Raw genomic sequence first — 21,922 nt, 5'->3', positions numbered from 1 at the left:
ACGTACAAATATTTCAATATACAAGAAGTTAACTTGTTTGATTCTTGCTAAACATATACTTGCATATGAGAAAATGTGTCTTTAGATCTAGTAAACTGAATGAAGTAAATCTTTATTTCTATCTAAACTGAATGAAGTAAATCTTTATTTCAGGTGAAAGAAAGCAAAAAAACCGACAACCCCAAAACAGAAAGAATTGACTATATTCTGGTCTGGTTTGGCTTGCATATTAATTTTATAAACCGATATATAGTTGGTTTCATTTTGATTTTGGCAAAAATGGCAGGCTGTAGTCCAAATCAAGTCTTACCCTGCAAATCAATTGTTTTCTACTTTTAACTTGTCCCACCTCACCCGGAATAGACATGTCCTGCGCCACTTAAAGTTTTCTCTTTTTGTTTTCTTTTTTTTTCATGTTGTTATCGAGCTAAAACAGACAAGTTTAACATTTCATTCTTCATTACAAGAGAGAAGTAATATTATGCAAGGGGCCTAATATTTTATCTTTCATTCAGCAAAATAATTTTTTTTAATCTTTCAGGTTCTTCATTTCATACTATGTTCTTTGTGTTTTTCGTTTCATCCAAATACTTGATTAGAATTGTCCTTTACTCGTGTTTTGGTAGTAAAAATCTACTCTCTATCAAGGTAAGCTTTTACCAAGTTGATAATAAAGTTAGATAATCTGTTAGGTCATAAATTATCACAATAACAAAAAAGAAATCACATTTTATGAATTCATGGAGAATTAAACACTCCTCATGGAGCTTCTTTCTTTTATTAGCTTCAAGTAATATGGTACTCTCGTTGAATTGTTGACAAAAATAGTTGATGAATGCATAAAAGATGTAGCAATGTAACCCATAGCCAACGGCAGAAGATTTTCAATCTTGAATAGAGGATGCAGCAAAAATCCTGAAGTTGTTAAAAATGCAGAAAGAAAGCATCTTTAAACAATCCACCTGGAGATAAAATCTAAGCCATTCTTATGATTGTGCAATATCTAACTCCACCGATAGGCATATTGTAAGCACGAACGAGTGGATTTGGCTTAGCCCTACCTAAATCTTCTAGCTTTGCCTCTGACTAGGTCCAAGAGTAAAGTAACCCAAAAGGAAACAAGCACTATTACAAATAGACAGTAATATAAGTCCCAGAACGAGTCCTACAGTACTACGAAATCTATTGACAAAATTAAAAAATGTTCTGGTTTATCAGTAAATGACTAATCTCCTTTCTCAAACTTGTATAAGCTTTTCCTTGAGAGAACTGATCTCCTTTTCTCATACTTGTCAGCCTGAAAGACAGAAAGCACTATGCTGTCAATGTAAGTTCAATGATAATCTCATTAATGCAAGAAGAAACAGGAAATTGAGTGAAATATAAAAGATCATTCTTTACTTCAAGTATCCTATAAATCCCAAAACTTCTCAGCCTAAGCAGTAAGAGTTTTAGATCGAAGTTCAGGATTCAGCAGTGCATATATTAGTCACACAAAGATATGCGAAGTATCAAAAAGATTTGTCATATGGCATTAACATTAGAATGTTGAGGGATTGTCTATTGTAACGTGATGAAGGAAAATGGTTCGTAAATTTTGGAGCAGAGAATATGTTATTAACATTGGTACCATTGCCAAGGGGCTGGAACATATCGACAACTTTTGAATGGTTAAATACCTAAGTAACACCCGAAAATTCAAGGACTGATAATTGCAGTACAGTATAAAAGTTGGAAAATATTTGGATAACCTGTTTTTCCCCTCTTGTCCTTTTTACCAAGATGGAAAGTAGCTAATGACTTGCCTCAAATGAAATTAGGTCTCCACGGATTTCAAAGATGACAGACAGTTCCTTTATTACTTGGGGCAGGGAAGGAAAAAAAAGAACAGGTCGATCTCGTTCTTTAGGATCACTAACCTTCAAGTGAGCTGTAGCAGCCTTGACTTTATCAGTTGACTCCACGATGTACTCTGCTCCAGCCTCAGCCCGTGGAATCTCCACTGGGTTTCTTCAGGTATCCAATACAGTAAGTTCAATCGGAAATCCATATTGACCCAAGAGAATTCTTATGCAAATTTCATATGTTAATGAGAAGGTAGAGCCATAAATTTATCTAGCGCCACATCCAGTAACAGGCTTCTCACCATAGAGAAGTATCTCCTCATCCTTAAACAAGTCTGCCTGCAACAGTCATCACATACAATCCATCAAAGTAAGGTCCACAAAATCCATTTATTAAGGATGTAGCAACCTTAATAAATCCTGATGTTTTATGACTTGCAAGAGTTTTATCGGCCTGAGTCATGACTACAGATCATGGCAGCGAAAGATTTTCAATGGCTAAATCTCTTAAATCTTAAATAGAGGATGTCTCCTATATTCCTCAAGTAAATAAAAAGAAAGATGCCTCTGTGTTCCCAAAACTTGGTTCATTTTGCACAAGCAATCCAATGTAACTTTGCTTTAGGTAACTATCAGGAACTTCTGATGCAACAAAATGATAGTCCTGAAGTTGCCATATCATGTTAAAAGTGCAGAAAGGGAAAGCATCTTTAAACAATCCTCCTGGAAAATTGAAAATCTATGCCATTCTTACAAGTGCAATATCTAACTCAACCAAAAGCATATCGTAAAGCACAAACGAGTTTCTGCAAAGTTGCAATACATAGTTGAGATGGAAATAGACAGCAAAGAGACAAATCAGCACATGTAACCACAAGTATAGAACAACAGCAACACAATATTACCAGGTCAGAGACTAAAGCAAACCAAAAGAAACACGCACTATTACAAAGAGACGGTAACGCAAGTCCTAGAACTCGTCCTACAGTATTACCAAATCCATTATATTGACTTTAATTTCAATTCCTTTATCCGCCTTTTACAATTCTGAAAGAAACTTCAATCCTTTTAATATACAATTCATTGCAAACTCCTTGCATGCTACACATGTAAGAGATCAACGAAGAGATTCTTCATTAGTGTACAATATTGTCTATAACCGAATTGAAGTTGAAGCTATTGATTGACGCCAAGGATGGATTGTGTTGATATCCTCTTTCACATACTCTTATTGTGTGTGGGGACTGTCATTAGGTTTCTCAAGAAGAAAGGACGGAATACAATCCAAACAAGGCAAGGCAAGTCTTTAGTTGGCCAATTAGCATATGCAGCATTTTAGAAATTGTACTTCATTCTTTAATTTTTGTGTTTGGTTCTCAAAAAACATGTTTTGAAAATCTTATGAGGGTATTCAAAAGCTTTGTACTCAAAAATTTGGAAACTGGTTTTTTAAAAAGGTGCATCACATGCTTATTTGACTAATGGAACACAATTGCTCTCTCCAAACAAAATAAAACTTTTCCCAGGAATTGATAGAGGCAAATCAAGTATAAGATGTCATCAATGCAGGTCTCCGGTATGCATAAAAACACGTAGGAACTGAGACTGAAGAATAAATTGATAGCACCTAAATTTAGTGAAAAAATAAGAACGATATAGAGCATAAGCCAAGTAGAAAGTGGAGCCAAGAATAAAGCAAAAACCACAATGAGTATACCGCATAACTAACACTTCAGCAGAAAAGAGAAAAAACAAAAACAAAACAAGCTAATGTCCTACCTGGAGTCCTTATTTGAGAAGCTGATATCCTACTTGGGGTCCTTATTCGAACAGCTGATTTATAAGCATTTTTAATTTTATTTTTAGGCTGTATGATGTTGAATTTTTTAAAGGTGATTAATTCTTTATATCTCAACGTTTCCTTGGATGATTCGCAAACTGAACCTTCTAAGTTCAAATTTCACAGATCAACTTGGTAGTCTTTGTCAATGCTCATTCAACAAAGGAAAACTCATCAAAGTCTACTAATCAAAGAATGATATTTAAGAACACCGAAATTCTAACTTGGTTAGTACTGCAACCTTAATATTTTTAGGCCGCTACAAAGTTTTGAAAAAAAAACTGTATCACATGTTGATTCGGTAAAAAGAAACACAATTGCTTTCTCTAAACAAAATAAAACTTTTTCCCAGAAAAATAAAACAAAACCAAACTTACTAACATATCAACAAACAACTTACAAGTATTATCCTTTTGGCTCTCAATTTCTTTAATAAGTTCTTTTTCTCTTTTAATTTTCACCTTTTTCCCATCCATAGTCGTATGTCCAAAATTTATTTCGAAGTGTAAAATACTACTTATTTTATTTTCTTTATAAACCTACAAACTTATTATTAAGTCTAATGCATGATTTTTAGAAATTGTTATACTATTCAAATAAGATAGATAGAGCTAATAATGTGAAGGTTTGGTAGACTATTTATCAAAGTAATTGGTTGCAAACGAATTTTCTGTTTTCTAAATCACCAATCCAAAATTCCAAATACAATTGTTTTCAACAAACAAGGTGATTACTAATCTTAAAAGAACAGTTCATAAAGGGGGTTGGTCTTTCGTTGAATAAAATATCTTGCTCTGTTAATCGACTAGGCTTTAATAAAAGATCAATCAAAGACCTTTTAACCAAGAAAGTACGTGAAGCTATAAATTCAAAGGTTAAGAGTCAACAAAAAGGAGGAAAGAAAACAGAGAATCAAAACTATTAGAATCTTAAAATTCAATGCTTCGTAGAAACACCAGTCAGGAAGTCACAAGATCCAAATTGAGCATAAGCTTCTCACGATCTTCTGGCGTGTTTTTCGAGCAACTGTTCTGGTGACTGTTCATTTCCCATGTTTTCAAAATAAAACAAAAAACTCAAGTTGGTTTTCCCAGCTTAAGTGGGACAGATCTTTTATATTGTAAACGTTAGTGTATTATGTTAGAGTTAGAATGTTGGAAGTGTGAAGTGTTTCAGTTAGATTATTTTTTTGGATGAAGTAAAACTTTCATTGCTAGCATTAAGAAGATGAAAAAGAAAACTTCCATTGATGGAATATAACAAAAGATACCCATGCAACACAATTAAAGCTCTATCATTTAATAAGTACAATAAGGTAAGAAGATTAAATAAGTGCTGATCATAGTTCGTAGTACCTTGCAAATTTGACTATTGGGTAAATCTTCATAAGCATCCTCAACCTTGCAATAGAGAAGTATTAATTCCACAGACTGCTAAGAGTTATAATCCCTAGCAGAGTAACTATACCAGATCAGGTTGAAAAAAAAAAAAAAAAAAGGACTAAGACAAGTCCCTACCTAAATCTGTATATATTGATTTGCATCTTCCAATTGTTAAGACAACAGCAAGTTCTAAAATTCTGTCAGTAGGTGAAAAGAGAGGAGCATTAGCAACTTACTGTGATTGCAATAGGCTGCCCAACTGTTAGGATTTAAATCCCAAATCCGACCTTTGTAAGCAGGTTCCCAGGAAAGATTGGAGGGTCACAACTGGACCACTTAAATACCAACCTCCTTAGACAGAACCTACTTACGCCGTGATGTAAGCGAAGAATAAATAGCACACACAGATTTATAGTGGTTCACCCTCAATGTGAGAGCTACGTCCACGTTGCTGCTGCAGATCTTATTAAAGAAGAAATATTACAAGTGTTTACAACACTCAACCTCACAACCCCAATCCCAATTACACTCAAGAATTTTACCACAGAAAATTCTCTCAAAGACCTTCTCTTACTTAGGCCTTTCACTAAGAGTATTTCTCTTAGATTTTTTCTCTCTTGGGATGTGTATAGCAAATGATCTTAATGATATCTTACAAATGAACCATAAGCTACCTATTTATAGGAATGAATTTCCTATGATGAGGTAAGCGCTTACATCACGACTATTATGAGGTAAGCGCTTACATCACGACTATGTGAACAAAAGAATTGACTTGTTTGGCCAATTCCACACCTAACAAATCTCCCACTTGAAGACTAATTTTAATTTGTCTTCACACTTTGATCGATGCAGCAGCTCTTTCCTACTTTCATACTTCGTGCAGGCCAACTGAAGTTGAGCATAGCTTCAGTTTGTCTATCGTCACTGCCTTTGTCAGCATGTCTGCTGGATTCTGACTCCCTGCGATCTTCTCAAGCACTAGCGCTCCATCTTCCAAAGCTGATCTAATGAAATGGTACCGGAGTTGTATATGCTTCGTTCGAGCATGGTAAACCGGGTTCTTTGCCAAATGAATGGCGCTTTGGCTATCACAATATAGCACACTTCCCTCGTGGTCCTGATCCAATTCCCGCAGAAAAGATTGTAGCCACATCATTTCCTTTGTGGCCTCCGTCACAGCAACGTACTCAGCCTCACAACTACAGAGAGCTATTATCTTTTGCAACTTGGAAACCCAAGAGATTGCAGTACCTCCGAAGGTGTAAACATACCCGGATGTGCTCTTTCTGCTATCAATATCACCACCGTTGTCAGCATCAACAAACCCTTGCAATCCTGTTTTTGATTTTCGGAAATACAGAGCTGAACTCGAGCTGCCTTTCAGATATCTGAATATCCACTTCACAGCCTCCCAGTGTTGCTTTCCCGGATTGCTCATAAATCGGCTGACAACTCCCACTGCATGTGCAATGTCTGGCCTTGTACATATCATTGCATACATAAGATTACCGATTGCAGATGCATAAGGTATCTTGTCCATCTGCTTCTTCTCATCCTCGGTTGTCGGCGACTGATCCTTTGACAACCGAAAGTGTCCAGCCAAGGGAGTGCTGACTGGCTTGGCATCATGCATGTTAAACCTTTTGATAACTTTCCTCACATATTCTTCTTGTGAGAGTTTGATGCCCTCCTTGCTTCGGTCGATTCTCATCCCAAGGATTTGCTTTGCAGCTCCCAAATCCTTCATTGCAAACTCTTCCGATAACCCTTTTTTCAACCGATCAATCTCCTGTAGGTTTGCTCCTACGATTAGCATGTCGTCGACATAGAGTAGCAGTTGTTGACACCCAATTTTGTCCCTCCTTTATTTAATTTACCCGGGCTTCTAAATTTTATGACAAGCTAAACACTTTATTTTTCACAATATTTTATTGCCACTACTATTAATATCACTACTTTTATTTTCAACATTATGAGCATTACTTTATCACAAATTTTAAATGTTCGTCATCGTTTCATTTTCGGGTTTGGAATCGTTAAATTAATTACAAGACACCACTTTGTGAAATCTTTATTTTTCTGCATATTAATTATTAATCATCTTCACATAGTATATATTGTACTAGTTATTAAATTAGAAATCCAAGAATAATTAAATAGAGGTGGAAGAATCAACAATTTTCACCTCATAAGCAATTGCTCGGAAGTATATCAATGTTGGACTCATTTTGAAGCTAGTATTTTAAAACAACGTATTATAATTTTTATTTCATCAAAATATTATTTTACAAGGGGTAAATTCTTGATAATAGCTATCTACCCAAAAGAAAGAAAGAAGAAAAAAGGAAAAAAAAAAACTTTGCATTTGCATATTCGTCTGAATTCCATTCTTCCTTCTTTTTTTTTTACTGCGCACGCTTCTTTTTTTTAATGCACGCTTCTTCTTTTTATTTTTATGCATTCCACTCATGCTCCTCTACCCTACCTCTCTTTCTCTTTTTCCTTTTCATCATGACCACCACTACCGTTTGCCTCCCCAACGTCTCTCTTTCTGCTCCTCACCCGCTCCTCTCTCTCCTCAAATTTCCCCATAAAAAGAGGACGTTTCTACCTTCTTTGGGGGAGGGATTGGGATGAGCAAAAAAAAAACCTAACAAAACAAGATCGGGCAGTGGCGAAAGAAAAGAGAAAAAACAGACCGAAAAATCCCCCCTCAAAACAGATTGAACACGATCTGAAATTCCCAAAAATCCCCCTACAAACACAGGTTTTAATCGCCTTCAATTTCCCCAGAAAAAGAACAGCCTTCATTATTATTATTTTTTTTTGGGAAACATTTCTTGAAATTCAACCGAAAGGAGGGATTGAACACTGATTGGGGAGATTATTGTATACGGAGTATTGTGTCACCGAGCCTCAAGTTTCTTTTATCCTGGTCCTGATTTTGTTTAAAATCAGAAAAAAAAAAAAAAACACCTTTTGTTGAAAACATAAGATTTGTGACAAAAAATTAAGTTTTCACAATTCAATTAACTTTCGTCGCTGCTCGGCAAAAGAACTTTAATTACAACAAAGACATTTTAACTTTCGATTCGAGCTTTGAATCTGTCCATACGAGAGGGTAGATTCGAGGCTTCGACGCTCAGTTCACTGCACACACAAAAGGTAAACCACGATACATTTATCGCTTCTAGCCTTTGGTTCCTGCTTGAGTTAAATTTTAGTTGATTCTGCTATTTTGCTAGTTATGTAGTTTGTTTGTCGTCACATTGTTTGTTTGACGCTTGGGAGCTGTTAGGATAGAATAACAATTGCTAATAGACAAATTTGAAAGACATATACTGTAGCTTGGATGTTTAGACTGAGTTTCAGGATTTAAAACATATTTAGAGTCGAATATACATAGGATATACCGTGGGTATACATGCGATATACCTCTTATATACACACCTTGGTGTGTATATCTTAGGTATACCGTGTATAAGGTTAAGACAGATCGGTATTGTCTCTCTTTTACTCTGTTTGTTCAAATAATATGCCCCGGGTATAAATATAATCCGCTCGGTTTAGATACGATGAAACGGTTGTATGATATGTCGGTATTGTTTACTGATTTGATTTAGTCTATGGTTTCTGTTCTACGAACAATCCTATTAGCAACCATGTATCAGGCCTAGTTCCATTTTTAGTCTGATTAACATGTTTATGTGAAAATAAACATGTCTTGAACATAATCCCTGCTATACCTATGTTTAAAATAGCCATCCTGTTTGGTATATGTTGCTGCCCCCATATAATTTGAACGCATATTAACGTCTTCTCTTTCTGTACACAATGCGATTCTCATTGACATTCTGGGATCATGAATTTTCACCAAACTGGAACAAAATTGTTTTTCTCATTGTCGGCACCATCCGTTTTCACATTCTACACTCTCATGCAACTCATATTGTGCTTTGTTGAGCATATTATATATCTGCATCTACTCATCTTTATATGCTAAGTATACTTGTATCGATTATATATGTGTGTACATGACAGGTATACTTTAGCCTATACATCTTCATAGATATGTATACATGAGATACACTTTGAATATACATATTATATACATAATCTACTGATTTGTTTTTTTTTTTTTTTTTTTTTTTATATTTTTCATGTTTAATCTTATCCGTTGAGTAGATACTAATCCTTTTCCTTTCATTTTTTTTTCATGATATCTCGCATACGAGTCCAAACGACTCGTCATCTCCCGCATTCGGCTTCGGGCTAAAAGCCCAACATGAAATTCTCTCCCTATCATCCCAATCCGCAGCCAAACAAGAAAACAAAATCTGGGCCAAAGCCCAATAGACAAGACAACCCACAGCAGCAATATAGAGAAAATTTATTGGGCCTAAGCCCAATAAACGTGAACAGTTCAGCTGGGCCTTAATAAATGGGCCAAACCCATTTACCCTTTTTACCCTCTTCCTTATTTTATTTTGTGTATTTTTATTTGTTTTGTATGACTAACATCTTACCTTATTTTATTTTTCTAACTTACATGAATTTAGCAAATTAGTGGGGCTTAGTTTAATAATGGGTAATTAATTTAAGGACGATCAATCAATCCCATAAGATTCGCTTGTTTTCTTGCTATCGATTTTCAAAATTACGTCTTTATAATATTTCAAAATAAAAAATTAAAATGTATGTTCTATATTCGTTCTTGTTCTATAGTTCAAATTACAAACAATTTTCTAGACTCACGTTGTAATGCAACATATATTTTAATTAAAGAGAGCTAACAAAAGAGAAAGAAAACTTATTTCTTTTTGCGTCCTATTTACAAAAAATAAGTATAGATTTTCCTACATTGCAGTACTCATACAATGTAACTTTTTATCCAAAGTTCACGTTTATTGAATCTCGTCTACAAGTATTATTTTAAACAACATTATTATATACTTTCGTTTAAAATCTTGACAACGTTTAAAATAACATTAGAAGTATTCTTTTATACAAATTATTATCTTCTACAAATCCTATTTTAAACAACATTCTTATCTGTAATTTTAGCTATATTTACAAAACTACTTTCTTTTTCTATAATACTATATTTACACTTAGCCTAACTAAATTTTAGTCCGGTCGGTTAACCATTGTTAATGGGTCTTCAAGGGTGCCTAATACCTTCCCTTTAGACTAATTGAACCCTTACCTAGAATCTCAAGTTTCGCAGACTTAAACAGAGCTAACTTTAGAAAATAACTTTAATAAACTTTAGGTGTCCTAATTCACCATAAATAATTAGGTGGCGACTCCTTAAAACATAAACAAACACTGGGAATCTCCAATACGTCGTACTTCTAATTTTAACCTCCGCGGGTAAAAATGGGGTGTGACAGCTTGGCGACTCCGCTGGGGAATCACTTAGGTTCTAACCATAACGGACTTAGTTTAAATAGGTTTTGTGTGCTTATTTTGATTACTTTATTTGTTTGTTAACTGTTTTTACATGCTATTAATTGTTTGCTTGATATAAACTGTTTGTTTGATATAAACTGTTTATGTGTTACTGCTTTGATAAACTGTCATTCCGTTCATATTTCCTCCACTTCTGGAAAACTCACACATATTCACACACTTAAAACGGCTTCGCGGTTCGCGCCCGTTCACTACTAAATTATCCCTTTAGTTGGATTGATCTTGTGGATTTAGTCGATCAGCGGTGCAGTAGACGGCCACGGACTTTCCACTCCCAAGTTGTCCGCTTGGGAGAACCTTGTGTCATAGGAAGCCAACTCTTAGTCAGCCTAAGATAGAGCTAAACCAACACCCTTTATTAAGAGCATACATTTCATGACCTAGGAGGTTTAATACCCTTGGTGCATTAAATCCATTAGATGACTTTACCCAAACGTCCAAGCGGGTTCACGACCCCAAGTGACACCAATCATACTTTATGTGCATGTTTGAAGGATAATTGTGCCTAAATATTGACTATTTGCTTTAATTAATTAAACTTTAGGAGGGAAGGATGATTAACGTTTCTATGACAGGTATGGATTTGCATTGGAGTACAATGAATGACGAAGATCAATGACATCACAAAAACGGGGCTGAGATTTAGACATAGGAAATTGTATTCACTTCATTTAGATTAGGAAACACTTTATGTTGTATTCATTTGACATGTAATAAACGTTACATTACTTTTGTACTTTATTGTTGGGGAAATAGAATTTGTTTAAATAATCAAAGCAACGGGATGACATATTATGGCACATTTTATCCTTTAAACAACGTTAGGCCCACCTCTGGCGCAAAGAGGTCACATGCATATTAGGACGTGCTAGTTGTTTTGATATAATCGTTTACATTTGTTTGACAACTTGTTTGACTCTACTTGATAAATTATTCGCTACATGCCTTACTCGACTTTACGTGACCATGACTTTACCTAGATATGTTCATGAGATTAACATCGTTTATACTGTATGTCCATTTTATCTTATTCCCGAATAGAGAGTTGATTCGTGTTGACGCTCGATGGCCGACCATCCTTACATCACGAGGTCAAAGACGTCATCGTTACCTGAACGTAGTTGGGCTGTCCAAGGAAATGAAATTACTATGTCTGATCCGGCCGCATCTGTTCCAACTGGTGTAGAAAACCTCGTGATCGCTAGCGATCCGCCTGAAACTTCCGAACATGGAACTGCTATTCAACGGGATGAACATATCGCCCGCCTGACTCAAGAAATTGAGAATCTACGTGGAGAACTAAATCGGGTTAGGGACTTGACCAATTTATCCATCACACTCCAAAATTCACCTTCTGAACCTAGCAATACTGCACCAGAACCACCTCGTTTCCCATCACTCGAATCCCCAGTTCCTGAGCATTTTCCTCCCCAAAACAATGCACCTACTAACAACAACTTACCTCTGATCACCCCCGCAAATCCACCAAATCCAACATCCGTCTATACTCCCCCACAAAGTCAACCAACCACTTACACTAGCTATACTCCTCCACAAAATCAACCACCCACCTACACTACCTATGCTACTCATAATCCACCACCCGTCAACCCACCAAGTCAATCGCTAGTTCATACTCCCTATGTTCCTTTACCCACCAACACTAATCCACTACCCACGACCACTCCTCTAAACCCACCAAATCAACCACCTATAAACACCAATTATAACACACCACCTCTTGTCCAAAACACCCCCATCGTCCAGACTTATCCAACCCAGCATATGCACGGGGCACACTTTGTCACCCCAAATGCACAATATGTTCCTCCGGTATATGCCACAGAAACACAAACCTTTACCAACCCAGTAACGGTCAGGTTCCAACCCGAGGTAGATCAATACGAAGAAATGGAAAGGGATGCAAAGGCAGGGGCAGATAACATACTGCTAAAAGAAATCCACAGTCTCAAAGAAGCAATGAGGAACCTTCAAGTTGCTAGAGGAACTAAGAGTGTAGAATATGAGGATCTCTGTGTCCAACCTGACGTCGATTTACCCGTAGGCTACAAACCGCCAAAATTTGATACATTCAATGGAACAGGCGACCCTCATACACACTTAAGGGCTTATTGTGACAAACTGGTTGGAGTGGGCAGAGACCAGAGCATAAGGATGAAGCTCTTCATAAGAAGCTTATCTGGCGAAGCACTTACTTGGTATACACAACAGGATGTCCGAAAATGGCGTGGTTGGAGTGACATGGCGCAAGACTTTATGGACAGGTTCAGTTTTAACACCGATATCACACCAGATAGAGTTTACATGACTAAGTTAACCAGGAAGTCAACTGAGACGTTCCGCGAATATGCGTTACGTTGGAGGTCAGAAGCAGCCAGGGTTCAACCTCCGATGAATGATAGGGAAATGACTGCTACCTTCATTGAATGCCAGGCTGGCATATTTTACGAGAAAATGATAGGTATGATGGGACAAAAATTCACAGAAGTTGTTCGAATGGGAGAAGCACTGGAAGAAGGAATCAAATCAGGGAAAATTCAGGATCTTATTGCTTTACAAGCAATGAACAAAGCTATACAATCTGGTTCTATCAACGGGATTAAAAAGAAGAAGGAAGATGTCGCTGCAGTCATGAACGCTCAAGGACATGAGCCGAGCCAAGCCATTCCATACTTTAACCACCCACAACAAACTTTCCACCCTTACCACTACCCTGAACCCTACCAAGATCCACTACCTCCTTACCCCGTTTACAACACCCAAGCAAACTACTACCAACCCCGAGCGCCTCCGCATCAAAACCCACGCCCGTATCAACCCAACCAAGCTCCAACTTACCAAAATCGACCACATACTATACCTAGAGCCCGTCCAAACCCTGACACCAAAAACACCCGTAATTACACTCAGATCGCTGAACCCTTGGCTCAATTGTTCGAAAGAATGAAAGCAGCAGGCATAATACAACCGATTGAAGGAAAAATTCCCGAGCCTATCCCAAAATGGTTTGATGGTTCCAAAAGCTGCGCATACCACTCTGGAGTTGTTGGGCACGCCACTGAAGATTGCTATGGGCTTAAAAACAAAATCGAAGCCCTGATTAAGGAAGGAGTAATTCAGCTCGCTGAAGCTAAGCCCAATGTGGTCAACAATCCTTTGCCTGCTCACGGAAATGCCAAGATTTAGAGGAGTCCAGTGCGGAAAGAGTCAGATCAACAACTTTGTCGCTCTCGTGGGAACAATCCAATACAACTACTCGCAACACCAAGGCACTGACAATATGGGGCGCCGAACCAGGAAAGACTCTGAAGAATTGGACTTGTACTCCGTCCTCGATCCGTCGGGAGCCTTGGTAGCATGAACATGTAGTGAACTTGTTTTCTTTTATTGATGCTTGAACCGTACTCAAAATTTTGTTTGTTTTGCTTCACCTTGTGGAAGCTTGAATTGCAAAACTATGAATGCATTTCTGATTTTTCTTAATCATCTATTTTCTACTTTATTTATCAAAATTGTCAACTCTACGATTGTGACATGAAATGTACGAATAGACAACACACATTCCGAGAGAGTAACAAAGAAACTAGGGGGACAAGACAAGATTCCACTCACAAGAATTGAAATAGCCGATAGGTGATAACATAAGCCTAAAAGCTAGCAATTCAAGAAGAAATCAAAGTACGACATTAGGTTAGACAACCTAGTTTGCAACCTTTCCTTTAGGTGCGAACTACGCTTGACCTGATTCCTCGGTGGATACGTAGGCAGCCCACATAGGGACTCGGTCATACTAGGTTAGAATTTTTCCCATTGGCATGCATACGAACTACGCTGACTTGATTCCTTTGGTGGGATACGTAGGCAGCCCACAAAGGGTTCGGTTGCTTTACAACAAAAAAAAAAAAAAAAAAAAAAAAACCAAAAAATATCTTATCCGTACGAACTACGCTGACCTGATTCCCATAGGGGATACGTAGGCAGCCCACATAAGGTTCGGTTACGCTATAACAGAAAAATCAAAGAAAACCACACAGGGCCTGATTCCCTCGGCGGGATTCGTACACTATCAACATATAGATCCGTCACACCTAGATAAAATCCAACAAATCTTTTACCATTTATATAACAGAACTACGCTGACCTGATTCCCTTGGTGGGATACGTAGGCAATCCACGTCGGGTTCGGTCCCTTTATTAGAAAACTTCAGACCACTTTATGTATTTTACGAACTACGTTCTGACCTGATTCCTTGGAGGGATACGTAGGCAACCTATACAAGGTTCGGTCGCACCGCATCATAAATTTAGCATGCTTTTCTGAACCCAAAACTGGGGCATATTTTGGAAAAATATAAACGAAAGAACAGTTGTGCATCGACAAGATTAAGGCTACCAGACAATAAGTATTATGAACCAATTACTTTAGAAGTGTCACAATCCGAAGTTGGCAGAATATTTTACAACTTGCATGCTTACACTCACGTATATATTTTTCAAATGGAAAACTTTCTTTCAATACTTTCACTACTGTTCATCTACCGAGGCTTAAACAGAGGTCACAAGATCCAAACAAACAGGATGAATAGAGCGCCAACAAAGCCAAGCTTCGAGTCAACACGAATCAACTTCCCCCTCCCAAACTAAGAATTTTTCTTTGAGTGCAGGAACTTAAAATCACAAGATCAACAGTCAAGTCTATCAATCAGAGCCATTGTGCCTCACCTCAAGAGCCATCCGGATTTACTTCCAACCTTATCTTTTAATTTATTTTTATCAAAATAATTTTATAACTTTATACACCTGTTTTGTAGGTTGACGAGATTGAAGGCGAATTAAATCAGGATTACGGGTCCTGAATTTGGCCTGTCACGATACCATCAACATCATGAGCCAGACGGCTATTCCATCACTTTACTCCGTACTTTATCAATTATTTTATCATATACTTTACCAGCTTTAATCATTTTTTTGCAGGAATTATTGTCAAGTCCCCGAAGACAACCGGAGACACATCATCAAATCTCCGAAGACAACCGGAGACACATCATCAAATCTCTGAAGACAACCGGAGATGTTCATTCGAGTCTCTGAAGACAACCGGAGACATCATCAACTTTAACAACTTTACCCTGGACTTTACGGGAATCATTATCAAATCTCCGAAGACAACTGGAGATGTCATATCATCAAGTCTCCGAAGACAACCGGGGGCATCATTCGGCTATACAGCCTCATATGCATAAGCCAGACGGCTACACTATGACTTTACTCTCTACTTTATCATTCACTTTACCAACTTTAACGACTTTACCCTGAACTTTACAGGAATTATCATTGGAGCCTCCGAAGACAACCGGAGACATCATCCACTTTACAACTTTATCCTGGACTTTACGGGAATCATCATCAAATCTCTGAAGACAACCAGCTCTCACACGTATGAAGGTCCACCGTCTTCAGCTCCGGAATTAAGCCATTTGTCACCAACAGCTTCATCCCCTTCTGGCTGATATGCCCAAGCCGACAATGCCACAAATTTGTCTTCTTTGTGTTGTCAACCACAGCAACAATATCACGACAGCTATCCGTCATGTAGAGAGTGCCAATCTTCTTTCCTCGGCCAACTACCACAGCACCTTTCGCCACCTTCCAAGACCCATTACCAAAGTTGAGATCATATCCCTCATCATCAAGCTGACCTACTGAAATCAGGTTTCGCATCAGCTTTGGAACATGTCTAACTTTTGTAATCTTCCACGAGGATCCATTTGACATCTTCAAATTAATGTCTCCCGTGCCAACAACGTCTAGCGGCTCTCCATCGGCTAAATAAACTTTGCCGAGATTCCCAGCCACGTAGTTTGTCATTATATCATGATGTGGGGTGGTATGAAAGGACGCTCCTGAGTCAAGCACCCAAGAGTCTATCGGGCTGTCAACCGATAGCAACAACGCATCGCCAATGTCTTCCGTAGCAGCGTTGATTCCAGCCCCTTGTTGTCCTCCTTCTTTGGCGCCCTGCAGTTCTTCTTGAAGTGACCTGGTTTTCCACAGTTCCAACACTCATGTGTTCGTCCTGGTCTGGATTGACCCCTGCCATTCCTTGACTTCGATCTGCCCCTATTTCGGTTGTAGTTTCTGTCATAATTTCTACTTCTGTTTTCAACATTAAAAGCAGAACTCGTCGATGCCTCTCCCGAATCTGTCCTGCGCACCTCCTCAGCAAGGATACGATCCTTAACATCGTTGAACTTTAGTTTGTCACTGCCGACAGAATTACTAACCGCTGCTCTCATTGGCTCCCAACTATTTGGTAGGGATGCCAACAAAATTAGAGCTTGTACTTCATCATCGAAATCAATTTTCACCGATGACAATTGATTTACAATGGTATTGAATTCATTTATGTGTGCAGCAACATGAGCATTTTCCATCATCTTTAGATGAAATAGTTTCTTCATGAGAAATACCTTATTATTTGCCGAAGGTTTCTCATACATGTCAGACAATACCTTCATCATATCTGCGGTGGTCTTCTCCTTTGCCACGTTGTGAGCAACGTTCTTCGACAGCGTCAGTCGAATGACTCCCAGAACTTGTCTGTCGAGGAGATCCCAATCTGCTTGCTTCATCTCCTCTGGTTTCGGACTCAGAGGTTCATGAAGCTTTCTGCCATATAAATAATCTTCAATTTGCATTCTCCAGAACGCAAAATCTGTACCATCGAATTTACCGATGCCGTGCGTCGTACCATCTTCGCCTCCCATCGTTTCTAAATCACAACACAACTTGTTGCTCTGATACCAGTTGTTAGGATTTAAATCCCAAATCCGACCTTTGTAAGCAGGTTCCCAGGAAAGATTGGAGGGTCACAACTGGACCACTTAAATACCAACCTCCTTAGACAGAACCTACTTACGCCGTGATGTAAGCGAAGAATAAATAGCACACACAGATTTATAGTGGTTCACCCTCAATGTGAGAGCTACGTTCACGTTGCTGCTGCAGATCTTATTAAAGAAGAAATATTACAAGTGTTTACAACACTCAACCTCACAACCCCAATCCCAATTACACTCAAGAATTTTACCACAGAAAATTCTCTCAAAGACCTTCTCTTACTTAGGCCTTTCACTAAGAGTATTTCTCTTAGATTTTTTCTCTCTTGGGATGTGTATAGCAAATGATCTTAATGATATCTTACAAATGAACCATAAGCTACCTATTTATAGGAATGAATTTCCTATGATGAGGTAAGCGCTTACATCACGACTATTATGAGGTAAGCGCTTACATCACGACTATGTGAACAAAAGAATTGACTTGTTTGGCCAATTCCACACCTAACACCAACAGCCACATCTTTTGAACCTTCAAGTGCCAATATTTTGGCCAAGAATCTGTCATCACACCAAATTAAAATAACTTTTTGCGGGCATAGAAAATGAACACATGAAATTGTAATGAGAAACCCATAACGAAAACAATCTCTAACTGTATCTTATTTTCATGCAATTCAACATCTTATCTAAAATGTGATACGAAAGTTTACCCTTCTACGAGACTTTTAAACTCAAGGGTTGCTCTGTCAGCTCCTTTCTCGCAGAGAACATCACCAACCCCTACCTGTGTCAAAAGAAAAATAAGATAATACTTTTTTTTTGTCAAGGAAAATAAGATAATTGTTGCACATGCTATTTAGTCATCCTGCCCAGTGTCTGGTGTATTTTAGTGAAAATTCACTAGCCTCATATCATGCAACGCGTACCTTGTGACCTTCCTTTGTCATCCATTTAGCGATGTTCTATAGGTAAAAGTTCAAACAAAGATTTCATCAGCGTTGAAAAAGAAACAATTATATCATGGAAATTCAAAAGTCCAGTATAAACTTTTCATACCATGGTTGGGGACAAAACTGGCATATCGAGGACCAAATGAGGAGGAACTTCAGATGAGCTGATACTCGCAGGACAGTCTTCTGGAACCCTGTCTCCCGGTGCTGCATCTGTTTGAGAAGGTACTGATTTTTAACCTCTGATGCACCACCAACAGTAGCAGAGACTTTTTGTATGTCATTTGCTTCTTCCACCTACTCAATTAGCAGAAAATATTTACAATAACAGATGCCCATGGCAATCTACCCAAGCCGCTTAAGCTAAGCATGTAGGAAATGAGAAGTCTATGAGATATCCAATATAGTGAGGCAGAAAAACATTGCAAGAATTCAGCAATAAAGGTGACAGTCGGCCTGACTTTACCAGGGAACGGAGTTTAGTACATACTAAGGTAAAGAAACTAGTTCCATAAATTGCAAAACTTCTCAACTTAAGGTCCAAAAAATCATTAACAATGGGTTTGAAGATAAGAAGAGATCTCGTTCTTTAGGATCACAGTACCTTCAAGTGAGCTGAGCAGCCTTGTCTTTATCATTGAAGACTCTAGTTGACTCCACGATGTACTCTGCTCCAGCCTCAGCCCGTGGAATGTCCTCTGGGTTTCTTCAGATATCCAATACAGTAAGTTCAATCAGAAATCCATATTGACCCAAGAGAATTCTTATGCAGTTTTCATACGTTAATGAGAAGCTAGAGGCATATATTTACCTAATGCCACATCTGGTCACAAGCTTCTCATCCTTAACCTTGAGCTCATTGTGCTTCCACTGACCGTGGACACTGTCATACTTAAAGATGTATGCCTACAACAACCATCACATAAAATCCATAAAATAAAATAAAAAAGGACTAAGACAAGTCCCTACCTAAATCTGTATATATTGATTTGCATCTTCCAATTGTTAAGACAGCAGCAAGTTCTAAAGTTCTGTCAGTAGGTGAAAAGAGGGAGGAGCATTAGCAACTTACTGTGATTGCAATAGGATGCCCAACAGCCGCATCTTTTGAACTTTCAGGTGCCAGTATTTCGGCCAAGAATCTGTCATCACACCAAATTAAAATAACTTTTCGTGGGCATAGAAAATGAACACATGAAATTGTAATACCAACACTGAATCAGAGGAAAAGAATTATACAATCTACAATGGCAAAGAGGATACAGATGGAATGGAATGTAATCCCTTACTTTAAAACCCAAAAACATGAGAAAACAATAATGAAAACAATCTCTAACGGTAGCTGATTTTCATGCAATTCAATGTCTTATCTAAAATGTGATAAGAAACTTTACCCTTCTTCAAGACTTTCAAACTCAAGGTTTGCTTTGTCAATTCCTTTCTTGCAGAAAGCATCACCAACCCCTATCTGCGTAGGCTGCAAAGGTGTAATCATAGGATTTTTACACCGTAATGCATCAGCATCTGTAAACCAATGGTTAAGAATATCAAAATTGGCACGTATGTAATACAATTGATACACTTTATATAACCAAATTCAAGTATTGAAATACATAGATGTGACTTACGGCAATATGAGAAGTATGCGATGCAACATATAATAACCCCATGAAGTAACGCACATGTGATCGCAGCCACAATGAATTTCCTATTGTACCCCTCAAATCTACTTAGATAATTCTCAGAATTCACAATCCGCAAAGACCGCTTTATCACTGACGCAGACTTCACTTTACGGTGCACTGGAGCTGTATCTTCAACAACTCCACTTCGATTGTGCTCAGGTGACCTTTCACTCTCTGAATCCAAAATTTCTCATGCCTTTTCGGCTAATTCTTCTCTGTTTTCATCCAGGTTTTTGACAGGAGGGGTCATCCTTCTTAATTTTGTATTTGTCCCCCAAATAAAAACATACAATCCAACAATAAAGCAAGCTATCAACCCGAAAGTTATCCACCCAATAACTGCACAAGGAAGATGCAAAGCTTGCAAGTATATCCCTCCTCCTGTATACCGAGAGAAGAAACCCAATCTGATAATAAAGTGAATCTATGACCTTATTTGCCTTATCTTCTAGCTCCGACATCTTCGACTCAAGCTCATATGTTTGCTTTTCCAAGTTTTCTATCGATTTAACATTGGCATCCAAAGCTAGTAGAGAATCTGAAGTTGATGAACCACCAATTAACAAATTAAAAGAAACAATTAGTAAATAACAATATACATCAAATACAAGCAATTACGGTAATTGGCATGAAACAGAAAACTACATATGTAAACTAGATTGTTAACTGCAAACATTTATTTTTTGTGAGACCGATCAATGGGGAGAAAAAAAGAGGAAATATGAATAATTACCTTCCAAATCCTGAGATGGGGTGTTTAATAACGGTGTTTGTTCTGGAGTCCAATCTTGATCTAGAGATGTAAAGGAAAAAAAAAAACTCAGTTTCTGCTTTATTTAAGCATGACAAACAAATCAACCCATCCAAAATGCATGAGTGCAAGTCGTCAATGATATCAAATGTTACTCAGTTAAACAATAGACCTGAACTATATTTTTAATAAACACGAACCCAAACTTAATGAAAGATACAAACAGAACGACGAAGTACCAACTAACAAATTAAAAGAAGAGCAGGAAATAACACTACACATCATACAATCAACAGTGAAGCCTATGGTGGTACAAGGGGCTGGAAAAACACCTGATATACCTACTCAGGTTGTTGAACCTGCTGGCACTCAAAAAGAAGCCTCAGACTGGAAAACAGTTAATGGAAAAGTTGAATCTAGGGGTTGTAGCCCAAGTGCTCAAGAGTCAGAGGTCAATACTAAGACAAATACCTCCAACATTCTCCAAAGAGTGGGTCATGAACTGATGAGTGAGGGCACAACTCTGGGTAATGGGAGGGGCAAATGGAGTTATGGGGTGGAACCAGGGATAATACCTTCTAATCCATTTCAATGAAGTTAATAGCCTGGAATATAAGAGGTCTAAATAAGTTGTACAAACAGAAGTCAAGAAGTTTTAGTAAACAAATAATGTTGCTCTTTTTGCATTATTAGAGCATAAATTAAAAGAGAGGAACATTGATAAGGTTATAAAGAGAGGGAGAATTCTGGTGCTATAGAATCCTGTTTTGGTCCAGTTTACTATGTTATCTACGAGCATACAAATCTACTATGATATGAGCTGGATTTGAACACACTTTAAGATGACTTGAATGATCCTAAAGAGGGACTTTGATTCCCCCTTGAACAGATTCACTCGAATGGAAATGGAATTATGAATTATTTCCTTGATTATTCTCAACATGAATTACACACTGATAGAATCAAACTATATATCTAAAATGAGGCGGCAAAATCAGTTAGACCATAACTACTTTTTGGACTTGACGCGTGGGGCCACACGCCTGCAACTAACTTGGTCACGCGCCTAACTAACTTCCTTCTAACTAATTTCTGGACATTGCCAATTTCTGGACCCACGCATCAACGAAGG

General features: G+C 37.8%; 2 protein-coding genes and 1 long non-coding RNA gene across 3 annotated transcripts; 1 reads left to right on the top strand and 2 right to left on the bottom strand.

Annotated features, from left to right (window-relative positions):
• Positions 1-857: 857 nt before the first annotated feature.
• LOC132615831 (dihydrolipoyllysine-residue acetyltransferase component 1 of pyruvate dehydrogenase complex, mitochondrial-like) lies at positions 858-18,601 on the bottom strand. The gene is made up of 8 exons (XM_060330419.1): positions 18,461-18,601; positions 18,331-18,366; positions 18,115-18,188; positions 17,917-17,962; positions 5,303-5,326; positions 5,040-5,084; positions 1,920-2,183; positions 858-1,297 (listed from the first exon to the last, which is right to left on the bottom strand). Exons 1-7 carry the CDS (start codon positions 18,482-18,484, stop codon positions 2,112-2,114), a joined length of 321 nt encoding a protein of 106 aa, XP_060186402.1. The 5' UTR covers positions 18,485-18,601; the 3' UTR covers positions 858-1,297; positions 1,920-2,111.
• On the top strand, positions 7,451-11,277 carry LOC132616086 (uncharacterized). The gene is made up of 2 exons (XR_009572985.1): positions 7,451-8,234; positions 11,117-11,277. It is a non-coding gene; the product is annotated as an uncharacterized LOC132616086 (long non-coding RNA).
• Positions 18,514-20,857, bottom strand: LOC132615830 (glyceraldehyde-3-phosphate dehydrogenase GAPC1, cytosolic-like). Its single transcript, XM_060330418.1, has 7 exons — positions 20,773-20,857; positions 19,983-20,577; positions 19,749-19,878; positions 19,427-19,496; positions 19,166-19,260; positions 18,959-19,060; positions 18,514-18,651 (listed from the first exon to the last, which is right to left on the bottom strand). The coding sequence occupies exons 3-6, from the start codon at positions 19,847-19,849 to the stop codon at positions 18,961-18,963; spliced, it is 366 nt and encodes a 121-aa protein (XP_060186401.1). The 5' UTR covers positions 19,850-19,878; positions 19,983-20,577; positions 20,773-20,857; the 3' UTR covers positions 18,514-18,651; positions 18,959-18,960.
• Between the last annotated feature and the right edge of the window lie 1,065 nt (positions 20,858-21,922).

The sequence above is a fragment of the Lycium barbarum genome, chromosome 10 (assembly GCF_019175385.1).
Source record: "Lycium barbarum isolate Lr01 chromosome 10, ASM1917538v2, whole genome shotgun sequence".
In the NCBI taxonomy this organism is placed as follows: Eukaryota; Viridiplantae; Streptophyta; class Magnoliopsida; order Solanales; family Solanaceae; genus Lycium; species Lycium barbarum.
This window is presented reverse-complemented; position numbering and strand designations above follow the sequence as displayed.

Excerpts from the sequence above, each read along its gene's own strand:
- LOC132615830 (XM_060330418.1), bottom strand. The coding sequence starts at position 19,849 with ATGATTACACCTTTGCAGCCTACGCAGATAGGGGTTGGTGATGCTTTC. Across the intron at positions 19,497-19,748 it reads TTTGAAAGTCTTGAAGAAGG|ATTCTTGGCCGAAATACTGG; the intron begins GTAAAGTTTCTT and ends GTGTGATGACAG. Across the intron at positions 19,061-19,165 it reads GTGACCAGATGTGGCATTAG|AAACCCAGAGGACATTCCAC; the intron begins GTAAATATATGC and ends GGATATCTGAAG.
- LOC132615831 (XM_060330419.1), bottom strand. The coding sequence starts at position 18,484 with ATGCCAGTTTTGTCCCCAACCATG. Across the intron at positions 18,367-18,460 it reads CAGTTTTGTCCCCAACCATG|AACATCGCTAAATGGATGAC; the intron begins GTATGAAAAGTT and ends TTTTACCTATAG. Across the intron at positions 5,327-17,916 it reads AAGGTTCAAAAGATGTGGCT|GTTGGGCAGCCTATTGCAAT; the intron begins GTTGGTGTTAGG and ends TAAATCCTAACA.